Here is a 19032-nt window from a genome sequence, read left to right on the forward strand (position 1 = left end):
TTGCCCTGAATAAATCTTTGTTGGTCTTAAAGGTGCTACTGGGCTCTGATTTTATTGTGCTATTTCAGACCCATTTGAATCTGCTATTTAGTGAGACTCAGTGAATTACACAGAGGGACCCTAAGTCAGTACCTGTTCCTGTATGGTACATTAAAAATAAACTATGGGCCAAGCTGCAGCTCTCCTAATGGACTACAATGACCATGAGCGTGTTATTATAATATATAATGTAATTTTGAATTCAACTCTCTGCTCCCAGGACAAGAGAGCTGGCAGCTCAGCTTCTCCTTGTAAGAATGTTTCACACTGGTATGGAGACAGATGGGGCCAGCAGCAAATGGTGGGGTGGAAGCCGTGGATCACTGACATAGGCAGTTTTATTTCTATGTCTTTGTGAACTACAAATGGGTTCAAGGGGTCTAATTGGCTGGTTTGGCAGGGAATTATCATGTGGTTGTGTTTGGCTGTTGTGACACAGTTTACTAATTTAACAGGATTAACTTTTGCTTATCTATTCCCACTGTCATGATGGTCAGTTCATAGCAGGGGTAGTCAAACTGTGGCCCTCCAGATGTTCATGGACTACAATTCCCATGAGCCCCTGCCATGAGCGAATGCTGGCAGGAACCCATGGGAATTGTAGTCCATGAACATCTGGAGGGCCACAGTTTGACTACCCCTGGTTCATAGTCTGAGGAAGGGTGCTTGCCCTCGAAAGCTCCCGCCTTGAATCAATCTTTGTTGGTCTTCAAGGTGCCTGACTGGACTCTGGTTTCCTTTTCTTGTGCTGCTCCAGACCAACATGGCTACCCACATGAATCCTTGGAGATGCCAGCCTTCCAAGCAGCATTGCATCTTTCCAGCAATTCCTTTCAGTTTAGTCCCACCATCATCCAGGAAGTGGCTGGCAACCTCTTCGGCATCACTGCCTCCTCCTCCGGTCCCTCTTCCCCCAGCAGCCCCTGTGCCCTCTGCGCTTTTCCCTCCGCTGGCCGTGTGGACACAGCTATTATGGCTTAAGCCAGGGGTAGTCAAACTGCGGTCCTCCAGATGTCCATGGACTACAATTCCTAGGAGCCCCTGCCAGCATTCGCTGGCAGGGGCTTCTGGGAATTGTAGTCCATGGACATCTGGAGGGCCGCAGTTTGACTACCCCTGGCTTAACCCTTCTGGGCTTGTGGAGGAGATCTCTGTCTTGCTAAAGCCACTGCCAGCCATTTTCTCTGGGGCTCCAGTTTTCCTTTATATTTAGAAAGACTGATTCTCAGAAATCAGAGGCCAAGCTCTTAACAGCTGAGACAGATATTTAAAGAGCCAAATACAGGTGGCTGACTTTCCGGATGGGCCAAACAGGCATATCTTTAAAAGGTTGATACGTAATATAGCAGCTCTGTTGTATTCTGGGTTTTGTCACACCTTTTTGATATAATTTCCTCTCCCTCTTCATAGCCACATAAGGGAATCTTTCCACGGTGAGTTGATGATACTCAAGAGAAAGGGGAAATGATGGAAGAGCAGGACCCAGAAGAACTTGATGCTGGCAAGAGATCAAGGAAAGGCCCCCTTCCCACCCGGGCCGGGAGTGGTGATGAATCCTGGGAAAGAGCTCTGCCAGAGATCCCGCATCAGAACACTTGGACTGCAGGTGTACGTAGCCGATGCTTCCGGCAGTTCTGCTACTGTGAGGCCGAGGGGCCCTGAGAGGTTTGCAGCCGGCTCCATGGACTTTGTAGCCGCTGGCTGGAGCCAGAGAAGCACACCAAGCAGCAGATGCTGGACCTGGTGATCCTGGAGCAGTTCCTGGCCCTCCTGCCCCAGGAGATGCAGGGCTGGGTGAGAGGATGCGGGCCGGAGAGCAGCTCCCAGGCGGTGGCCCTGGCCGAAGGCTTCCTCCTGAGCCAGGCAGAGGAGAAGAGGCAGGTGGACCAGGTGAGGGGGATTCATTCATTCAGTTCAAGCAACAGTCCTCTTCTGGCTGCCTGGTCAGAGATTTCTGCATGTGTGGAGGTGGTGTAAGTAGATCCGACTTCTGGCCATTAATAATAATGCCTTCCAAAAGGTCCTTCCGTTGAAGGACTTGCTCGGGTCTTGCAGACTGAGGGCCAAGGCTTCCTTGACTGAGTCAACCCATCTCCTGTTGGGCTTTCCTCTTTTCTGGCTGCTCTCAACTGTTTCTAGCATTATTGCCTATTTCGGGGACGAGTAATGTGGTGTCACCTGCATCTCTCAGACTGTTAACATTCCTCCCACCAGCTTTGACTCCCCCTTCCTCCAAGTCTAATCCCGCTTCCCTTGTGATATGTCCTCAGTCCAGACTGAAGAGACGGGGAGATACGATGCCTCCATGTCTGACACCCTTGCCAAACGGTTCTCTGTCCCAACAGTCGCCCCTTGTGCAGAGCACACCCCGTGCATCAAAGCAGTCCAGTGTAGTGGCACACCCATGTCATGTAAAGCCAACTGTAGCTTTTCATGATCTTCTGCACCATCCAAACCTTTGCTGTCATATATGGATCACAAGCTGACTTTCTTCTAAAATTCTCTTTAGTAACTCATGTAAATCTGCAAATCTGGAGCCTCGTCCTTTCCTGAATCCAGCTTGAGCGTCTGACGTTCCACGTTCCATATATGGTGACGGTCTTTGCTGTAAGGTTTTGATCATCACTTTGTTCCCATAAGAAATTAGTGCAGTCTGTGATGGCTCCTTTTTTGGAACTGATGTGTAAATGGGTCTTTTCCAGTCTGGGGGTCATTGTTTCGTTTTCCATATTTGTTAGCGTGTTCTTGTTAAAAATTCTGTTCCTGTGCCTTCATAGCTCTCTTGGTCCGCCACCTCCTCCTGAAGATGTTTCTCCCAGTTGTTTTCAGTACAGCTTTCACTTCCCTTTCTTCTTCCGTCTCTTTTGCATAGTTCTTCCGTGTGTTGCTCACATCACTTCTTGCATCTTTCTACCTCCAGGCAATTCAGTGGGCTGGGAAGAAAACCCCACCCTGTGTTGATGCAGGGATGAGGAATCTGAGAGCGGGGCAGAGTTCATCTCCTCAGCCCGTCCATTCCTTCTCTTACCTGTCTCGCTTGCTGTTCTTTCAGACATGGGGACAACCTGAGAAAATGGAAGGGAAGTTCTCTGCTGCAGAAGGAGCTCCCTCAGAGGAAGGCCAGCGGGCCCAGGAGCAGGCCCAAGATGCCCTGCCAAGTGGTAAGGGGGCCTCCTGTCCAGATGGGATCAGGGCACCTTGTCACAGTTGTTGAGTAGGTGGTTTGGGACGGGGGGAAAGAAAAATACTTCAGCTCACTACATTCAGTGGACTTCTGGCCCTTAGTAGCTTGGGATGCAGTGATGGCCGCTCACTCTAAGGGGAAGTGGACAGATTCTTGGAGGACAATATCTTTCGTATTTGCATTAACTGAAACATTCATATCTCACTGTCGTTCTGTTAGAGAAGGATCCAGGGGGTCTGCCAAAAAGAAAGGGATTCCAATCTGGGTGCAGTTATTAGCCATGGTGAATAAATGGTTTCTCCATGTTCTCCTGACCTGGAAAGCACAGACTAGCCAGGGCCAGAAAGAGGGTACTAGACGAGGGATGCCAGGCCCTGAGGTTTGAGGGTGGAACATGGGGGGGGGGATGTCATGTTACTGTCTCATCCTGGTGAATACTTGGCTGTCTGGAAGTCCATCAGTACTCCCCTAGTGTCTTCAGAATGTCGGCTGATATGCTAAATTAATGTCTGGCTTACAATGCAGTTTCCCATCCAGTCTTTTTCCCCCCCTGGAAGTTTGGGCCGAAGGGCAGGGTGGAGAATGGCTTTCCTGCGCTTCAGGTCTGATCAAGCAGGGGTGCTGTGACCTTTTGACCTCCAGACACGACAGGGCACATTTCAAGGCACAGTTTGTCAGCAGCATTTATTATAACCCCAATGAGGCTCACGGGGACCTCATGCTCCTCCCACCTCCCCCAGTTTATTATAAGTCATTACAAGTGTTATTAGCAGCCAGTCCAAATTTACTTCAGTGTACATTGGGCAAGGTTTTGCAACACTGGGAACAGAGATATGTGGAGCTGAGCTTAAAATTCACCCTCCCAATATTGTCTCCCTTGCAGGCTTTGAAGAGACGTCGTCAAGCCGTTTTCGTGGCAGAGAAGTGGAAACATCTGCTCCACTTACAGTGCAGGTAGGGGGGGTGGAGCACTCCTCTTTCTCAGGTGGGCTTGGCTGCTGTCGGAGGAAGGAGAAGCTCTGACTGGCGCTTCCTCTAAACCTCCATCATCCCGGAATGCCTCAGTTTAGAGTGTAGTCTCTACCTGGCAGGATCTCTGAGGAGGGATTCTGCTTTTCCTTCCAGGGTCCCTTTTCCTTTGAGGAGGTGGCCGTGTCTTTCACCGAAGCAGAGTGGGCCCTCCTGGATCTGGGCCAAAGAGCTCTCTACAAGGAAGTCATGCGGGAGAACTCTGGGAATGTGGCCTCTCTGGGTAAGGATCTTTCCTAGATGCCAAAGGTGGAAACTGCTGACCTCCGTTGGTAGGTTCTAACAGGACCTCACTATTTATTACAGCAGGGAATGAACAGAGAAATGAGGAGAATGAAGAACAGCACTTTCTATTGCCAGATGAAAATCAACTTGGACCGAAGAGGCAGAAAGGCAGCCATGTGGTCATGAAGCGGGATCAATCCATTCTTTGCCACTGGGGGGATTTCCAAGAAGTAATGCACATGGTGGCGGAAACATACAAATGTTTGGAGTGTGGAGTGCACTTCTCAGATCAAACCCAATGTAACATCCATTTACAAATGCACACTAGAAGGAAGACCAATCAATGCCTGGAGTGTGGAAAGAGCTTCCTTTGCCAAGGAGAACTGCTTAGACATCTGAGAAGACATACAGGAGAGAAACCCTCTAGCCACTCAGACTCTAGCAAGAGCTTGTCAAAGAAATCAGAACTTGTTCAACACCAAAGGACTCATTCAGGAGAGAAGCCATTTGTCCACTCAGAGAGTGGAATGATGTTTTCTGAGAGAAGAAAGGGTAATACACGTTTTCCAAAGCACAATTTAAAGAAGGCACATAAATGTTTTTGGTGTGGAAAATACTTCAGATACTTATCCCAGTTCCTTGTGCACCAAAGAATCCACAGGGGAAATAAACCCTCTGAATTTTCAGAGTATGGAAAGAAACTTGGTAGGAATGGCAGTCTTCACCAGCATCTACAAACACAAAGAGAGAAGAAACCTTTTAAATGCTTAGAATGTGGAAAGAGATTCAGTCGGAGTGGACACCTTCTAGAGCATCTTAGAACCCACACAGGGGAGAAACCTTTTGGATGTTCAGAGTGCGGAAAGAGATTCAATTCAAGTAGCAGTCTTCAAAATCATCTAAGAACCCACTCAGGTGAAAAGCCTTTTGAATGCCCAGAGTGTGGAAATAGATTCAGTCAGAGTGGCACTCTTCAGCAGCATCAAAGAACTCACACAAGGGAGAAACCTTTTGAATGCTCAGAGTGTGGAAAGAGATTCAGTCAGAGTGGCCATCTTCAACGGCATCAGGGAACCCACAGAAGGGAGAAACCTTTGGAATGTTCAGAGTGTGGAAAGAAAATCAGTAAGAGTAGCAGTCTTCACCAGCATCTACAAACTCACACAGGGGAAAAACCTTTTAAATGCCCAGAGTGTGGAATGAAATTCAATTGGAGTAGCAATCTTCAACAGCATCTGAGAACCCACAGAGGGGAGAAACCTTTCGAGTGCTCAGAATGTGGAAAGAAATTCAGTCGGAGTGGCAATCTTCAACAGCACCTTCGAACCCACACAGGGGAGAAACCCTTTGAATGTTCACTGTGTGGAAAGAGATTCAGTCAGAGCGGCACTCTTCAACAGCATCTAAGAACCCACACGGGGGAGAAGCCTTTTGAATGCTCAGAGTGTACAATGAAATTCAGTCGGAGTGGCATTCTTCAGCAGCATCTAAGAACCCACACAAAAGACAAACCGTTTGAATGCTCAGAGTGTGGAAAGAGATTCAGTCAGAGTGGCACTCTTCAACAGCATAAAAGGACTCACACAAAGGAAACCTTTTGAATGCTCAGAGTGTGGAAAGACATTCAGTCATAGGTGTAATCTTCAACGGCATCTGAGAACCCACATGTGAAAAACCTTTTGACTGATCAGCGTGTGGAAAGAGATTCAGTCAGCATGGCAGTCCTCACCAGAATCAAAGAACCCACATAGGCAAGGAACCTTTTGAATGCTCAGTGTCAAAAGAGATTCAGCTGGAGTAACCCTTCAGAATCATCTCAGAATCCACACAAAGGAATATAGAGTTTTAGTCAGAGTTCCACTCTTTGAGAGCATCTAAAAACTCAAAAATGTACTTGCTTAGCCTGTGAAGGCAATGAAAATGGTGAGGGGTTTGGAGACCAAGATGTATGAGGAAAGGTTAGGTCTCATTTTTTTTTGAAATAGCACTTCTGCATTTGTATTGGTTGCCTCCTCCTATCAGGTTGCATTGAGTTTTTTAAAAATATTTTTTGTCATCTGGTTTCTGTCTCAGTCAGGAAGGTAGGCCACTAATAGGGAAGGCTACGAATTAAGGAAATAAAGAAAAGTCCATCTTCTAAATCAAAGACAGGGAGGAGAAAAGAATATCAATAAACCGTAGGAACTCCTCTGAACACAGGCAGGTGGTGACCCGTGGGCAGGAAAGGACTGTTGGTGTGAGCTTCTTGTGGTCCTTTCTGGCACACCCAGGGAAATGCCATTCACCCCTTTGGGACCAGGAAGCGAATTTCTTCTAGGCCAGACTGGGATTCTGGTTTTGGGGTGGGTGGGGGGCATCATCTGGGCATAGAATTGGGGTCACTGTGGATAGGCACGTGGTTGTGAATTTCCTGCATTCTGCAGAGGGTTGGAGCCTGGAGGTCCCTCCCAACTCTATGGTTCTTATGGAACAATAAATAATTCACTCGCAAGCGAAGCTCTCTAAATGTCCTGAGAGCAGAAAAACCTTTGACTGCAGCACAGTTTCTGATGTGCCCTTAAGAGCCTGTCTACATGTTCTCTTTCTCCCCAATTCCTCCCTGGGTCTGTGTGATCAAATATGTATTGTAGATTCGATATTTTGAAGTTCAATTCCAGGCCCAGGCAAAACTCCACTTGGGATTGAGTTGACAGTGCGTGGGTGGAAGTGGCTTTGGCCTACCCTCAATCGGAAACCGTCTCAGAGGGGAGGTATTTGATCCCATGGGGACTCCCAACTGCACCGAAGGGTACACCTCGGCTTCCACAGTGGGGCAAAGAACACCCCCAGGAGCAGTTTTGGTCAAGAAACTGACCCAGAGGAAAGGCTTAATTATTTAGGATTGAAAATCGTGACGACAGCTGGGCCAAGCGTCCGACTTAAGTGAATGGCTACCATCTTCAAGACACAAACCAGGAGCAACAATCTCCAAAAGGATCTCTCCAGCACAAGGAAATGGGAGTGGCAAATAAGATGAAGTGAGAGCATGGTGGAGTTTGAAAAGGTACTGAAGAGCGTAACCAGAACGATCCGTGGGCTAAAGTGAGCATGAGTTAAAGTGCTGAGGGCTGTTCAGCTTAGAAAAACAGTAAGTGGAGACAGGATAGAAGTTTATAAAACTGCACATGGGGTGGAGAGAGGGACTTGGCTGAGAAAGCCCGTTCTGAACAATGGGAAGTCCTAACAGACAGTGCCGGGCAACACAGGGACTAGGGCCAGCCCCAAGGGCCCACTGACTGCCGCTTCGTCCCCTCCAGGCTCTTCAGAGGCTGCTCCTGCTGCTGCTGCCTTGGATGCTTCAGTTCACTCTCCAGCCTGAAAAGAATTCAGCCATCCCATCGGTTCTGGTCCGTCCCTCTGGGGCAAGAGAGAACAACTCTGCCCCATCCTCCATATGGCAGCCTTTGAAATACTTGGAAGAATACTGAATACTGAAGAATTGCTTAAGACGGCAACTATACACAGTGGTGGAAGGGGTGCCCGTCCTTAGAAGCCCCCCCCCATCTGAAAATACTAGTTTAACAATCCCCCCAAACCACCTAGGCCAGGGAAGGAGGCCAAATGTCCAAGAATAGGGGTGCCCTTGGGAGGAGGGGGGGGGAGTAGAGTTGCCAGCTCCAGGCCAGGAAACCTCTGGACCAGAGACCTCAGTGGGTTGCCGCGGCCCAGCATCCCCCCCTCCAAGCGTCTCTTTCCTCCAAGGGAACCGATCCCTGCGGTCCAGAGAGGAGCTACATAATACTGGGGGGGGGGGTCCCAGGTCCCACCTGGAGGTTGGCACCCCTGGCTTCCCCACGGGAGGTGGCGACCGGAGTCCCCAGGAGGGGGCCGAGAGCAGAATCCCGAGAGGGGAGTTTGGGAAGGGGGGCGGGGCGGGGCGGGGGGTGGGGCAGAAGGAGGTCTCCCCTTCGCGGGGAGGCGCCTGGCGGGAGTTGGCTTCCTGCCTGCGGGGGGGCGGGGCTCCGGAGTGACGCCGCAGGGGGCGTGGCCGGGTCCGCCTTGGCCTCGGGGGCTCCGCGGCGCGCAAAGGGTGGCGGCCACCGAGCTCCGGCCTAGAGGCGCCGGGCGGGCGGGCGGGGGAGAGGGAGGGGGGAGTTTGGGGGGAGGGGGCTTCCGAGAAGAGCCGAGCCCGGCGGGGCTTGCTCACGAGTAAGTCGAGGCGGGGGGATCTGGGGAGAGAAGGGGGGGGAAGTGCAAGGCTTTTAAAATGCAATATTTAAAAAAGCCTTTCTTGCTGTGTCCAGTGCCTCGGGAGGGGGCACAGAGTGTGTGGGGGGGTCCGGCTCCTGGAGTCCCACGGGGGTCGCCCAATGGGGTCCAGTCCCCGGCTGCAGCAGGAGGTCAGGCCACCAGCCACCTGCGCCTGACGTTGTTCTTGGGGGCATTTTCCTTGAGGGGCCGTCACTGAGACCCCCAAAGTCCACTTTGCACATAACGGGGAGGGGGAGGATCCGTGGGAGATCCCCTGCAGGTCGGATGCCTCTAGCTTGCACCCTCCTGGATCTCCCAAACCCACACTTGTCATTTCCTCAGAAGGCACTTCCCGGGGGTCACATTCCCTGGGGGGGGGACCCCCTAAATCCAATCCCCACCAAACATGGAGGGCAGGCAGAGGAGAGACGGACACAGATCGTCTGTATGGTGTCTCCTGCACACCAGGGAGCCGTTCTACTGTGAACTGAACCGTTTTGTGTGACAGTTTGTGGTTTGTGGCAGTTTGCGGTTTGTGACAGGAACCGCATTTTCCCTGTTTGTGCCCATCTCTACTAACACTCAGCTTTCCTCTTTGTTCTCAGGCAGTGAAGCAACAGTGTCCAGCCATCGACCTTGCAAAAGAGGAGAATCTTCTGCTGCACCTCCGGTTCAGGTAATGGGGACGGCTGGATCAGCCCTTTGCTCCTGCAGCTGCTCTTAAGGTGCCTGAGCACCAGAGGATCCCAACACCCCTTCCCCAAGCTAAGCCACCCTGCGCCCTCCTCAACGGCCCTCCCCTAGGATGCCTGCTCTGCCTGGCATGAGAGACCTCAGGGAATCTGCCTTTTCTTCCAGCGACCCTTTTCCTTGGAGGAGGTGGGCGTGTCCTTCACAAAGGCCAAGGGGCCCTGCTGGATCCGGGCCAGAGGACTCTGTACCAGGAAGTCCTGCAGGAGAGTTATCGGCCTCTCTGGGTACGGCTGTTTCACAGGTGTCCAAAGGGCAAGCTGTGATGAAGCATGGATCAAATTATTGAACAGCAATATATTGTTTTAATGCCTGCCCAGCTACTCCCCCCCCCCGCCACACACACACACACACACACACACACACACACACACACATATACACACCGGGGGCCTCCCAGGCTTGGGCTGGTAGTGAGAGCACTGTTTGGCATGGTTGTGGAGACTGGCCCAAGCGCCCTGGGCTGGTGTTGTGGCCATCATTCAAACCAGAGAGGGTATCCTGATCTGAGGCCAAGGCAAGGATGAGAGGCCCTCAGAAAGACTCTGGAAGGGGCCAGATTGCTCTGTTGCCGGTCCTTCCACGTCCTTAAGAACAGATGGGCACAAGCAGAGGCCTGCCGGGTCACGCCAGCGGCCCTTTCAGTTGAGTATCCTGTCTCGCAAAGTGGCCAGCCAGTTCCTCTGGACAGCCAAGAGCAGGGCACAGAGGCTGAGGCCTTCCCCTGAGGTTGCCTCCTGGCTCTGGGGTTCAGAGGTTTAGTGATTCCCCTCAGTCACCATGGGTGGGAGCCACCGATAGACTGATCCTCCATGAGAAAACTTCCAAAGAAGGGCCCACTTTTGAACTAATTTCAACCTGTCGGTTCTGGTCTGACCCCCTGAGAGAACAGAAAACAACTCTGCTCCACCCTTTACGTGGCAGCCCTTCAACTACTTGGTTGTGATTGTGGGTCTTGATCTTGATCAGGTGTCCATCCGTTGTTGGATTTAATTCTTTCCCTGTATAAAAATTGTTCTCTCTCTCTCTCTCTCTCTCTCTCTCTCTCTCTCTCCCCACCTGCCCGCCCACCCACCCGCCAAAGAACCAGGGGACATAAGCAAGACCTTAGTGGAGAAGAACAAAGATCTCAAATCCGAAGAAAGGCCGGAGAGTTTCTTAGGAAGTTCTCGAATACGTATTGCCTTCACAGATGAACTGACTGCAAGTAAGTTTCCTTCATGATTATGTCACGGGAATGAGCAATGAATAGGCCCTCACTCAGGGAAGGGTACATAGAACAAATAAAACAGAGCATACATAAAACTATTTTTAATAGTAAAAAAAGATCATAACAGTAAAGCATCAAAACACAACTTGGGAGCATAAAAAACAGCTCAGGGGAGGAACCCAGTTCAAAATGGCTGTTCAGAGGACAGGCAAACTAAAAGGCAGCAGCACCTCAACCGGATGGCTTAAGAAACAAAAGTTAAAGCAGCCATTTTGAGGTTGGCTCCTCCATTGGGCTGTTTTTGTGTGCCTCACAGGCTTTGCTGCTGAGGAAATCCTTTCGAAAGAAGGCCTTAGCAGAACCTGGTTCAGCGTTGATTCCACTTTCAGCATTGCTTAAAGGATTGCACTTGTCCATGGAATATTTCCTCTGGATTGGTTTTGCTTAGAATGAAGAGTTGTTAATATTATAAAGAGACATTTTCCTTACCCTTCTTCTTTGTGCTTCTCAAGACGCAGATTCTTCTTTTGGCCACCCAGTTTGTTGTTTCTTTTGTTCTGAGACAAGACGTGACCAGCGACTCAGTTGGGGGGGGGGTGAGAGAAAAGAATTGATAAGGGAATTGCACACCTGTTAATGAGCAGGGCCTGACTGGTGGCTTGGATTCTTGCATGACTGCTGATTGGACCTCTTTCTTTCCTCCAGTGGCAGATGCAGATGAGGAATTCGGGGGACACTCTTTGGAAACAGCCAACCATGAAGAAGCCGAAAGAAACTTCAAAGATGGAGATGGGCCACAGAGGCCGGAGGGAAACCACAAGGGGAGGAGGAGGGATAAGTCCATTCCTTACCAAGGAGAGGGCTTCCGTGAAATCCAAGTGCATGAAGAAAGGTCAGTCAACAACAGAACAGACAACAGTCTGCCTGCAAACAAGAGGATCCATTCCAGGGGAGAAGGAAACGAAAATGTGGCCTCAGCAACAATCTTCAACCAGAGAATGAATGTCATTCTGCAGGCACAAATTCCCTCAGAAGAGAAACGGTATAATTGCTTGGAGTGCGGAAGGAGCTTCAGTAAAAAAACTGTCCTTGCTTCACATCAAAGAAGTCACACAGGTGAGGAACCCTGGAAACGGTTGGAGTCCAAACCAAGAGTTTCTGATGTGCTTTTGATGTGCTTAATGTACTTTTCAAGTGTATATTATTGGGCATTTCAGTGTACATCAGGAAGAAGACGCTGAAATATTTAGAGTGTAGCTGTAAATTCACTGGGAAATCAGACCTTCTTGCACATGTTCTAACAGGATCTCTCTCTTTATTCCAGCAGGGGATGATCAGAGGAATGAGGAAGATGAGGAACTGCATCCTCTGTCACCAGATGAAGTCAAGAAAGAAAACTTGAGAGGAAACTTCAGGAGTCAAGGTGGACTTAAGAGGCAGAAAAGAAGCCACGTGGTTGAAAAACGGGATAAAAATATTCATTGTCAAGGGGAAGTAATTCACGTGGAAACATACAGGTGTTTGGAGTGCGGAATGAACTTATCAGATCAAACCCAATATAATGTCCATTTACAAATGCACACTCAATGCCTGGAGTGTGGAAAGAGCTTCCTTCAGAGAGCAGAACTAATTAGACATCTGAGAACACATATAGGAGAGAAACCTTGTACCTACTCAGACTGTAGTAAGAGCTTCTCAGAGAAATCAGACCTTGCTCAACACCAAAGAATTAACTCTGGTGAGAAGCCATTTATCTGCTCAGAGGGTGGAATGATGTTCTCTGATGGAAGACAAGGCAGTATATATTTTCCAAAGCACAGCATAATGAAGGCATATAAATGCTTTCGTTGTGGAAAGTACTTCAAATACAGATCTCAGCTCTTTGTGCATCAACGAATCCATAGAGGGGAGAAATCTTCTGAATTCTTAGAGAGTGGACAGAGGTTGAGTCAGCGTGTCACTCTTCATCAAAGCCACAGAGGGGAGAAACCTTTTGAATTCTCTGAGGATGGAAAGAAATTTGGTCACAGTGGCCATCTTCAGTGGCATCATCAGAGAACCTATATAAAGGAGAAACCTTTTGAATGCTCTGAATGTGGAAAGAGATTCAGTAGGAGTGGCCATCTTCTAGAGCATCTCAGAATCCACACAGGGGAAAAACCTTTTAAATGCTCAGAATGTGGAAAGCGATTCAATAGGAGTGGCCATCTTCAGCGGCATCAAGTAACTCACAGAGGGGAGAAACCTTTTGAATGTTCAGAGTGTGGAAAGAAGTACAGTAGAAGTGGCCATCTTCAGCAGCACCAAAGAACCCATACAGGTCAGAAACCTTTTGAATGCTCAGCGTGTGGAAAGAAATTCAGTAGGAGTGACTATCTTCAGCAGCATCAAAGAACCCATACAGGGGAAAAACCTTTTCAGTGTTCAGAATGTGGAAAGGGGTTCAGCCAGAGTGGTAATCTTCAGCAGCATTTAAGAATCCACACAGGGGAGAAACCTTTTGAATGTTCAGAGTGTGGAAAGAAATTCACCTGGAGAGACCAACTTCATCAGCATCAGATAACCCATACAGGACAGAAGCCTTTTGAATGCTCGGAGTGTGGGAAGGGGTTCAGTCAGAATGCCAATCTTCTACAGCATCTAAGAACCCACACAGGGGAACAACCGTTTGAATGCTTGGAATGTGGAAAGAGGTTTAGTCACAGTGCTAGTCTTCAACAACATCGAAGAACCCACACAGGGGAGAAACCTTTCGAATGCTCAGAGTGTGGAAAGAGATTCAGTCAGAGTGGCAATCTTTTACAGCATCAAAGAACCCACACAGGGGAGAAACCTTTTGAATGTTCAGAGTGTGGGAAGAGATTTGGTCAGCGTGGCACTCTTCAGAATCATCTAAGAACCCATACAAGGAGAAACCATGTAACTGCTTAGCCCGTGAAAAAAACTTTTCTCCTATTTCACACCAGAAGATGACCACAGATCATAAAAAAGTGTTGAAACCTTGTAAACTGTTATAAAGAGCTTGAATTTACACAGAAACCTTCCTAACCAGGAAGAAATGTTATAGGTGCCCGGACTTTGGAAAGAGCTTTAGATCCTGCAGAGAAGAAATTAAGGAAGAGGACGGGCTCTGTGGGTCAAAGGATCAGCTGATACCTCCTTTAGCATCAGGAGCCCACCCAGAGGAGGAACCTCATCAATACTTAATGTGTGGCAACAGCTTAAGGCTAGGGATAGGCATGAACTTCTGATGAACAAAAGTAATCACTATCTTGGGCATGTACTGGGTTTGCAAATCAAAGTTCATAACCTGAAGAACTGGGACAAACTAGCAAACTAGCCATGAATTTTGGGCACAATTTGTGGCAACTTGTGATTGTTCATGAAGAGCAGAAACTTGGGGTTGATCCCTGCTTTCTGCTCTTCAGGAGAAACACCTGAGCAACTGGGAGCTCCTTGTCACTCAGCTTTTGGTTTAAATATCTTGGGCAGCATTTAAGCCCCATCTCTGCTCCATGCAACTTTCCGTGGGAATCAGAAAAAGGGCTTAAATCATCCTGCTTTCAGCTCCCTGTGAAAAGCCGTGGAGAGGAGAAAACAGGGTTTAAATTGAGTCCCGGCCCAGAAGGGCATTCCTCTCCTTTTGGCTAGCAGCAGTTCCCCTTGGCCAGCAGAGAGGAAAGGATGGAAGAAATTCCTTCCCACCTTTCTGCTTGCAGCGGCTTGACAGGGCCAGCAGACAGGTGAGAGGAAAGTTCCTTCCCAAGAGGTCCCGCCTCTCTTTCTGCTGACTGCTGTTTTTTGGGCTGTCTTCTGCAGTTCTTTTACAGTTTACTGCAGAAGACAGCCCAAAACAGCAGATGTTTTTCAGTCCCTTTAAAGTTTAGCTGTGATGGGTGGGGGGGCTTTCTGCAAACCCAAATTAAAGGTCCCTTCCAATGGGGTGTGCAGAGCCATGAGCTTTACAAACCAGCTCAGTTTGTAAGCAAGCCTCCTGATCTGCTTTTTCCCAGAAGAAGAAGAAGAGTTGGTTCTTATATGCTGCTTTTCCCTACTCGAAGGAGGCTCAAAGCGGCTTACAGTCGCCTTCCCATTCCTCTCCCCACAACAGACACCCTGTGGGGTGGGTGAGGCTGAGAGAGCCCTGATATTCCTGCTTGGTCAGAACAGTTTTATCAGTGCCGTGGTGAGCCCATGGTCACCCAGCTGGCTGCATGTGGGGGAGCGCAGAATCGAACCCGGCATGCCAGATTAGAAGTCCACACTCCTAACCGCTATATCAAACTGGCTCTCCAGTTCATGCCCTTCCCTGCCTGAGACACGGATTCGACGTTCATGTTCCTCAGAGAATCCATACAAAAGTAAAACTTTCCTATAGTTGGCTATGATGAGGGTCTTTTGGTTTTGGAGGTTCAGAAAGGCTCAGAAAGTAGCTACCCAAAGAACGGCCTGTTTTGTGTTTGCCCTCCTCTGTGAAACTTGCCATTTCAGCCTATCTTCCAATCTTTCTGACATCTACAAAACTGACAAAAAATTTATTTTTCCAAATCCTGCAGGGAAATAGACACGTACAGGGTAACATATATCTATAGGCTCTCTGCTACTAGCATAAACACACCGTGACAGCCAGCATTCTTAATTCACAGACAGTTTCTCTGACAAGCTATTATCGAGAGGCATTTGTGAGCCCAGTCTGTCCCCAGTCCAGCCTGCTCTATGCTGATTGGGGTCTCATCACTCGGAGCCCGAAGCATCCTGTCACCAAGACAATTGAGACATTCTCTGTAGAAGAGTTCAGGGTTATTTTATTAAATCCAAGGGGCTACATCTGGAAGCATCACGATAGCATATTGCTGAGAACACCTGGTTTAGCCAGTTTGGGGTACATATAGACACCCCTCTTCCCCCACCAACATCCCATTTCCCCACCATAAGCTCTTCCCACAGCGGAAGGGCTTTTATCTTCAGCTAGAAGATAAAATTTTACACCTAGTGGCTAAAAAGCAGCCAGAAATTTGCCAGAGCCCTAACATGCAGATCAAGAGATCTTATCGTGAAGGGCATCTTCAGCTTCCTGGGAGCAGATGATAGTGTGTGTGTGTGTGTGTGAATGTTGAGGAAAGTGTGTGTGGGTCAGCCTCCTCTATGCAATATGGCTGTGGAAAACAGATGGTATGACGGGAGGGGGAAAGTCGGAGCAGAGGTGAGCATCTTCCAGAATCAGAAGCAAAGACCAGATTCCTGAGAAGGCTTTTGGTTGGCCAAGAGAGTCCGCCAGACTCGATAGGGGCAGAAGACTATAATTGGGGCTATAGGGTAGCAAGGAATAGGTTTAGCTATGACTGATTGCTATGCTGCAATGCTCCTGCACCTTGTTCCTTGGATTTTTATGCAATCTTCTAATGGCCATCTGCGACGCAGGTATGCCATGTATCTAGGCTGACACTTAGCTTTGTTATTTTTCGTGCTACTCAGACCCAATGAGCCTGTACTTGATAGCTGATTAATCTTAGTTCACTTAATAAACCTTTAAGTACTTTTACGAAGTCTGATTTATTGTGCGCATGCCCACCTTGAGAACTTGCAGGTAAAAAACCGTTCAGAGGTTCCAGGAGTAAAGGCCCTGAAGGAACGGCCTGTGGACCTGATGTCAGGTAATCCAGACTTTTGTGTATCCTGTGCTGGGTGGTGGGTGGGTCAGGAGCTGGGCTTCATTAAATGCATCAAAGGTTAGTGCGGCCATATCAAGGCAGGGGCTATAATAATCGTTCTCGGGGTTCGCCTGAGTTAGGAGAAAGCAGTTTGTAGTGCTGCATGAATTTGCTACTCCAGCAGTAAGGCTGGATGCAGTTGTCAGAGAAGGACTGTTTACAAGCCTTATTAATTAAGCAAGCAAGCATGGGATGAGAAGAGCAAAGAAAGAAATAAACCACCGGGAACACCCTAAGGCAGGGGTAGTCAACCTGTGGTCCTCCATTTGCTGGCAGGGGCTCATGGGAATTGTAGTCCATGAACATCTGGAGGACCACAGGTTGACTACCCCTGCCCTAAGGGATCTTGGGGGAGGGGGGGTGGCCAGTTCGATAAAAATGCTGACCCCGGGTGCAAATTCCATGCTAGCCGTAATCAGCACAGGAGCTGGTCCTTTCCTGCTGCCCTTCTAGAAATCTAGGGCGAGACCATGGTTGGGATATTGCATATAGTTCTGGTCACTGCAGTTAAAAAAGAACATTGCCCCGTGTGAAAAGGTGCATAAAAGAGCAACCCAAATGATCAGTGGAGCAAACACTCCTTATAAATCCCACAGTTTCACAAGCACGGGGCAAAGGGAATTGCAAGGGCTGTGAACACGGCACCAAGTAACAGATAGACAGGTCCAGATAGATAGGCAGGTCCAGACACTCTTCCACAAGGGCAGGAAGTGCTGCTGCTACTTCTCTGGATGCTTCAGCTCTCCCACCCACCCTCTCTCTCTCTCCCTCTGTGGCCTGCAAACTGAGAGCTCTGCAGTCTCTTCTCATGGTCTGATACTGTCATCAGAAGACAGATTCAAATGAGTAGCCGTGTCGGTCTGAAGTAGCACAATAAAACTAGAGTCCAGCAGCACCTTTAAGAGCAACAAAGATTTATTCAGGCGTGAGCTTTCGAGGGCAAGCACTCTTTGTCAGACTAAGCTTAGTCCGACAAAGAGTGCTTGCCCTCGAAAACTCACGCCTTGAATAAATCTTTGTTGGTCTTAAAGGTGCTGCTGGACTCTGATTTTATTGTGTCATCAGAGGAGTCACTTTACAGACCCTAACTGCCAGCAAGTGGCTCCCCTAGAGCAGGGGTAGTCAAACTGCAGCCCTCCGGATGTCCATGGACTACAATTCCCATGAGCCCCTGCCAGCATTCGCTGGCAGGGGCTCATGGGAATTGTAGTCCATGGACATCTGGAAGGCTGCAGTTTGACTACCCCTGCCCTAGAGCCTCTTCCCACCCTCTGACCCAGTCCTTTTCAACCTTTTGACGGTGGAATAACCCCTGGAAAAAAAAATTAGGCTTCAAGGTAACCTGAAGTGATGCCAGCGGGCCACGCCTCGCAGCCACACCCTCTCTCTCCCTCTGAAGTGTAGAACAAATATTAAACACCCCACCCACCCAACTCCAAGAGGTCTCCTTGCACTGGACTCCCGCTGCCACCAACAGGCCAACCACAATAGAGGAGCCTCAGCCCGCCAGGGCCTGCATGGCCAGGGTCCCTCCCCTTCCCCCCTCCTCCAAGGGGCATCACTGGCCGTTTGACCAGCCCAAATAAAGGGGAAACCAGCCCAGGTCCTTTTAAACGCGTCTTTGTTAAAGATCAGCCCCTCTGGGGCTCTGGCACCACCCTGGGGATTCGTCACCCTGGTTGGGGAACTCTGCTCTGACCACTACGCCACACGGTCTCCCCAGGCTCCACCGGAGAAACGGCACCGGAAGGGCCCCGGGGTTCAGAAAATGTAGCCACCATAACAAGCTGGTTCTAGGGGGGCGGAAGAGGGAAAAGGGGATGGAGGAGCCGCCAGAGTCAAAGATGGGGATCAAAAGGCTGGCTGGCTGTCTACTGGGCGACGAGGGCCAATCAGCATGGAGCTTGGTGCTGATTGGATGAAAAGGAGCTTGGTGCTGATTGGATGAGGTGGAGCTTTCCCAGACAGGATGCGTGTGTGTGGTTTCATTTTCACTTGGAAGCAAAATGGCGGTTGGGAAATGGCAGTTGGAAGGGCAGAGGGGGTCAGAAGGGGGCAAATGGCCCTCAAAATGGTCTTGGGGGAAATAAACATGAACCAAAGGGGAAGGAGAAGCAGAGGTCAAAAAGTGCTCGAAGCAGGAAAAGTGGTATTTGGCCTCCGTTCAACTTTTTAGAGGCCACGAAAGCCGAATAATCCAATTGGGTATTAGATGCTTATGCACCATTCACTTGGTCGTTTGAAATGGTGCGCCAAAGGCTGGAACTGGGAGGAGAGGGGCAGTGGCCCAAGGGGTTTGCTCAGCGTGGAAAAGGACCCAGGTTCAGAGCATAGAATGAACTTGGTATACTCTGGTTGCCAACTGGCCTGGAGAAAAATGCCTGGTCCCTTTCATCGAGGCTTAGTGGGGAAGCTTTGCATGGCGTGTAGAGAACATCTCATGAAGGAAGCCTCTCCCAAACGGTGGGCAGTGAACAAGGGGAAATCACCTCAGGCGCACTGCTGCCTGGGAAGGCTCAAGAGCATAACCAAAATTTGTTTTTAGCTTCCAGAGAGTATGCAAAATTCACAGTGGCAGGTGGTAAGCAGTGGGGTACCGCGGGGCTTGGTATTAGGTCTGGTGCTTTTGAACTTGTCCGTTAATAATTCGGAGT

The 19032-nt window shown here is 49.3% G+C and overlaps 2 protein-coding genes across 4 annotated transcripts in view; one reads left to right on the forward strand and one right to left on the reverse strand.

Moving 5' to 3' along the window:
- LOC143833891 (uncharacterized) overlaps window positions 1–19032 on the reverse strand; it is a 234189-nt gene that overhangs the window by 202297 nt on the left and 12860 nt on the right. The gene's annotated exons all lie outside the window — the stretch shown is intronic.
- Window positions 1469–16209, forward strand: LOC143834137 (uncharacterized). Its single transcript, XM_077330742.1, is given in 10 exon segments — window positions 1469–1929; window positions 3092–3200; window positions 4107–4177; window positions 4349–4475; window positions 4559–6062; window positions 6064–6144; window positions 6146–6251; window positions 8413–8415; window positions 12264–12431; window positions 12516–16209. Coding segments are annotated over 10 exon segments (3678 nt in total). The 5' UTR covers window positions 1469–1503; the 3' UTR covers window positions 13599–16209.

Source organism: Paroedura picta, chromosome 3 (genome assembly GCF_049243985.1).
Source record: "Paroedura picta isolate Pp20150507F chromosome 3, Ppicta_v3.0, whole genome shotgun sequence".
NCBI classification, from domain to species: domain Eukaryota; kingdom Metazoa; phylum Chordata; class Lepidosauria; order Squamata; family Gekkonidae; genus Paroedura; species Paroedura picta.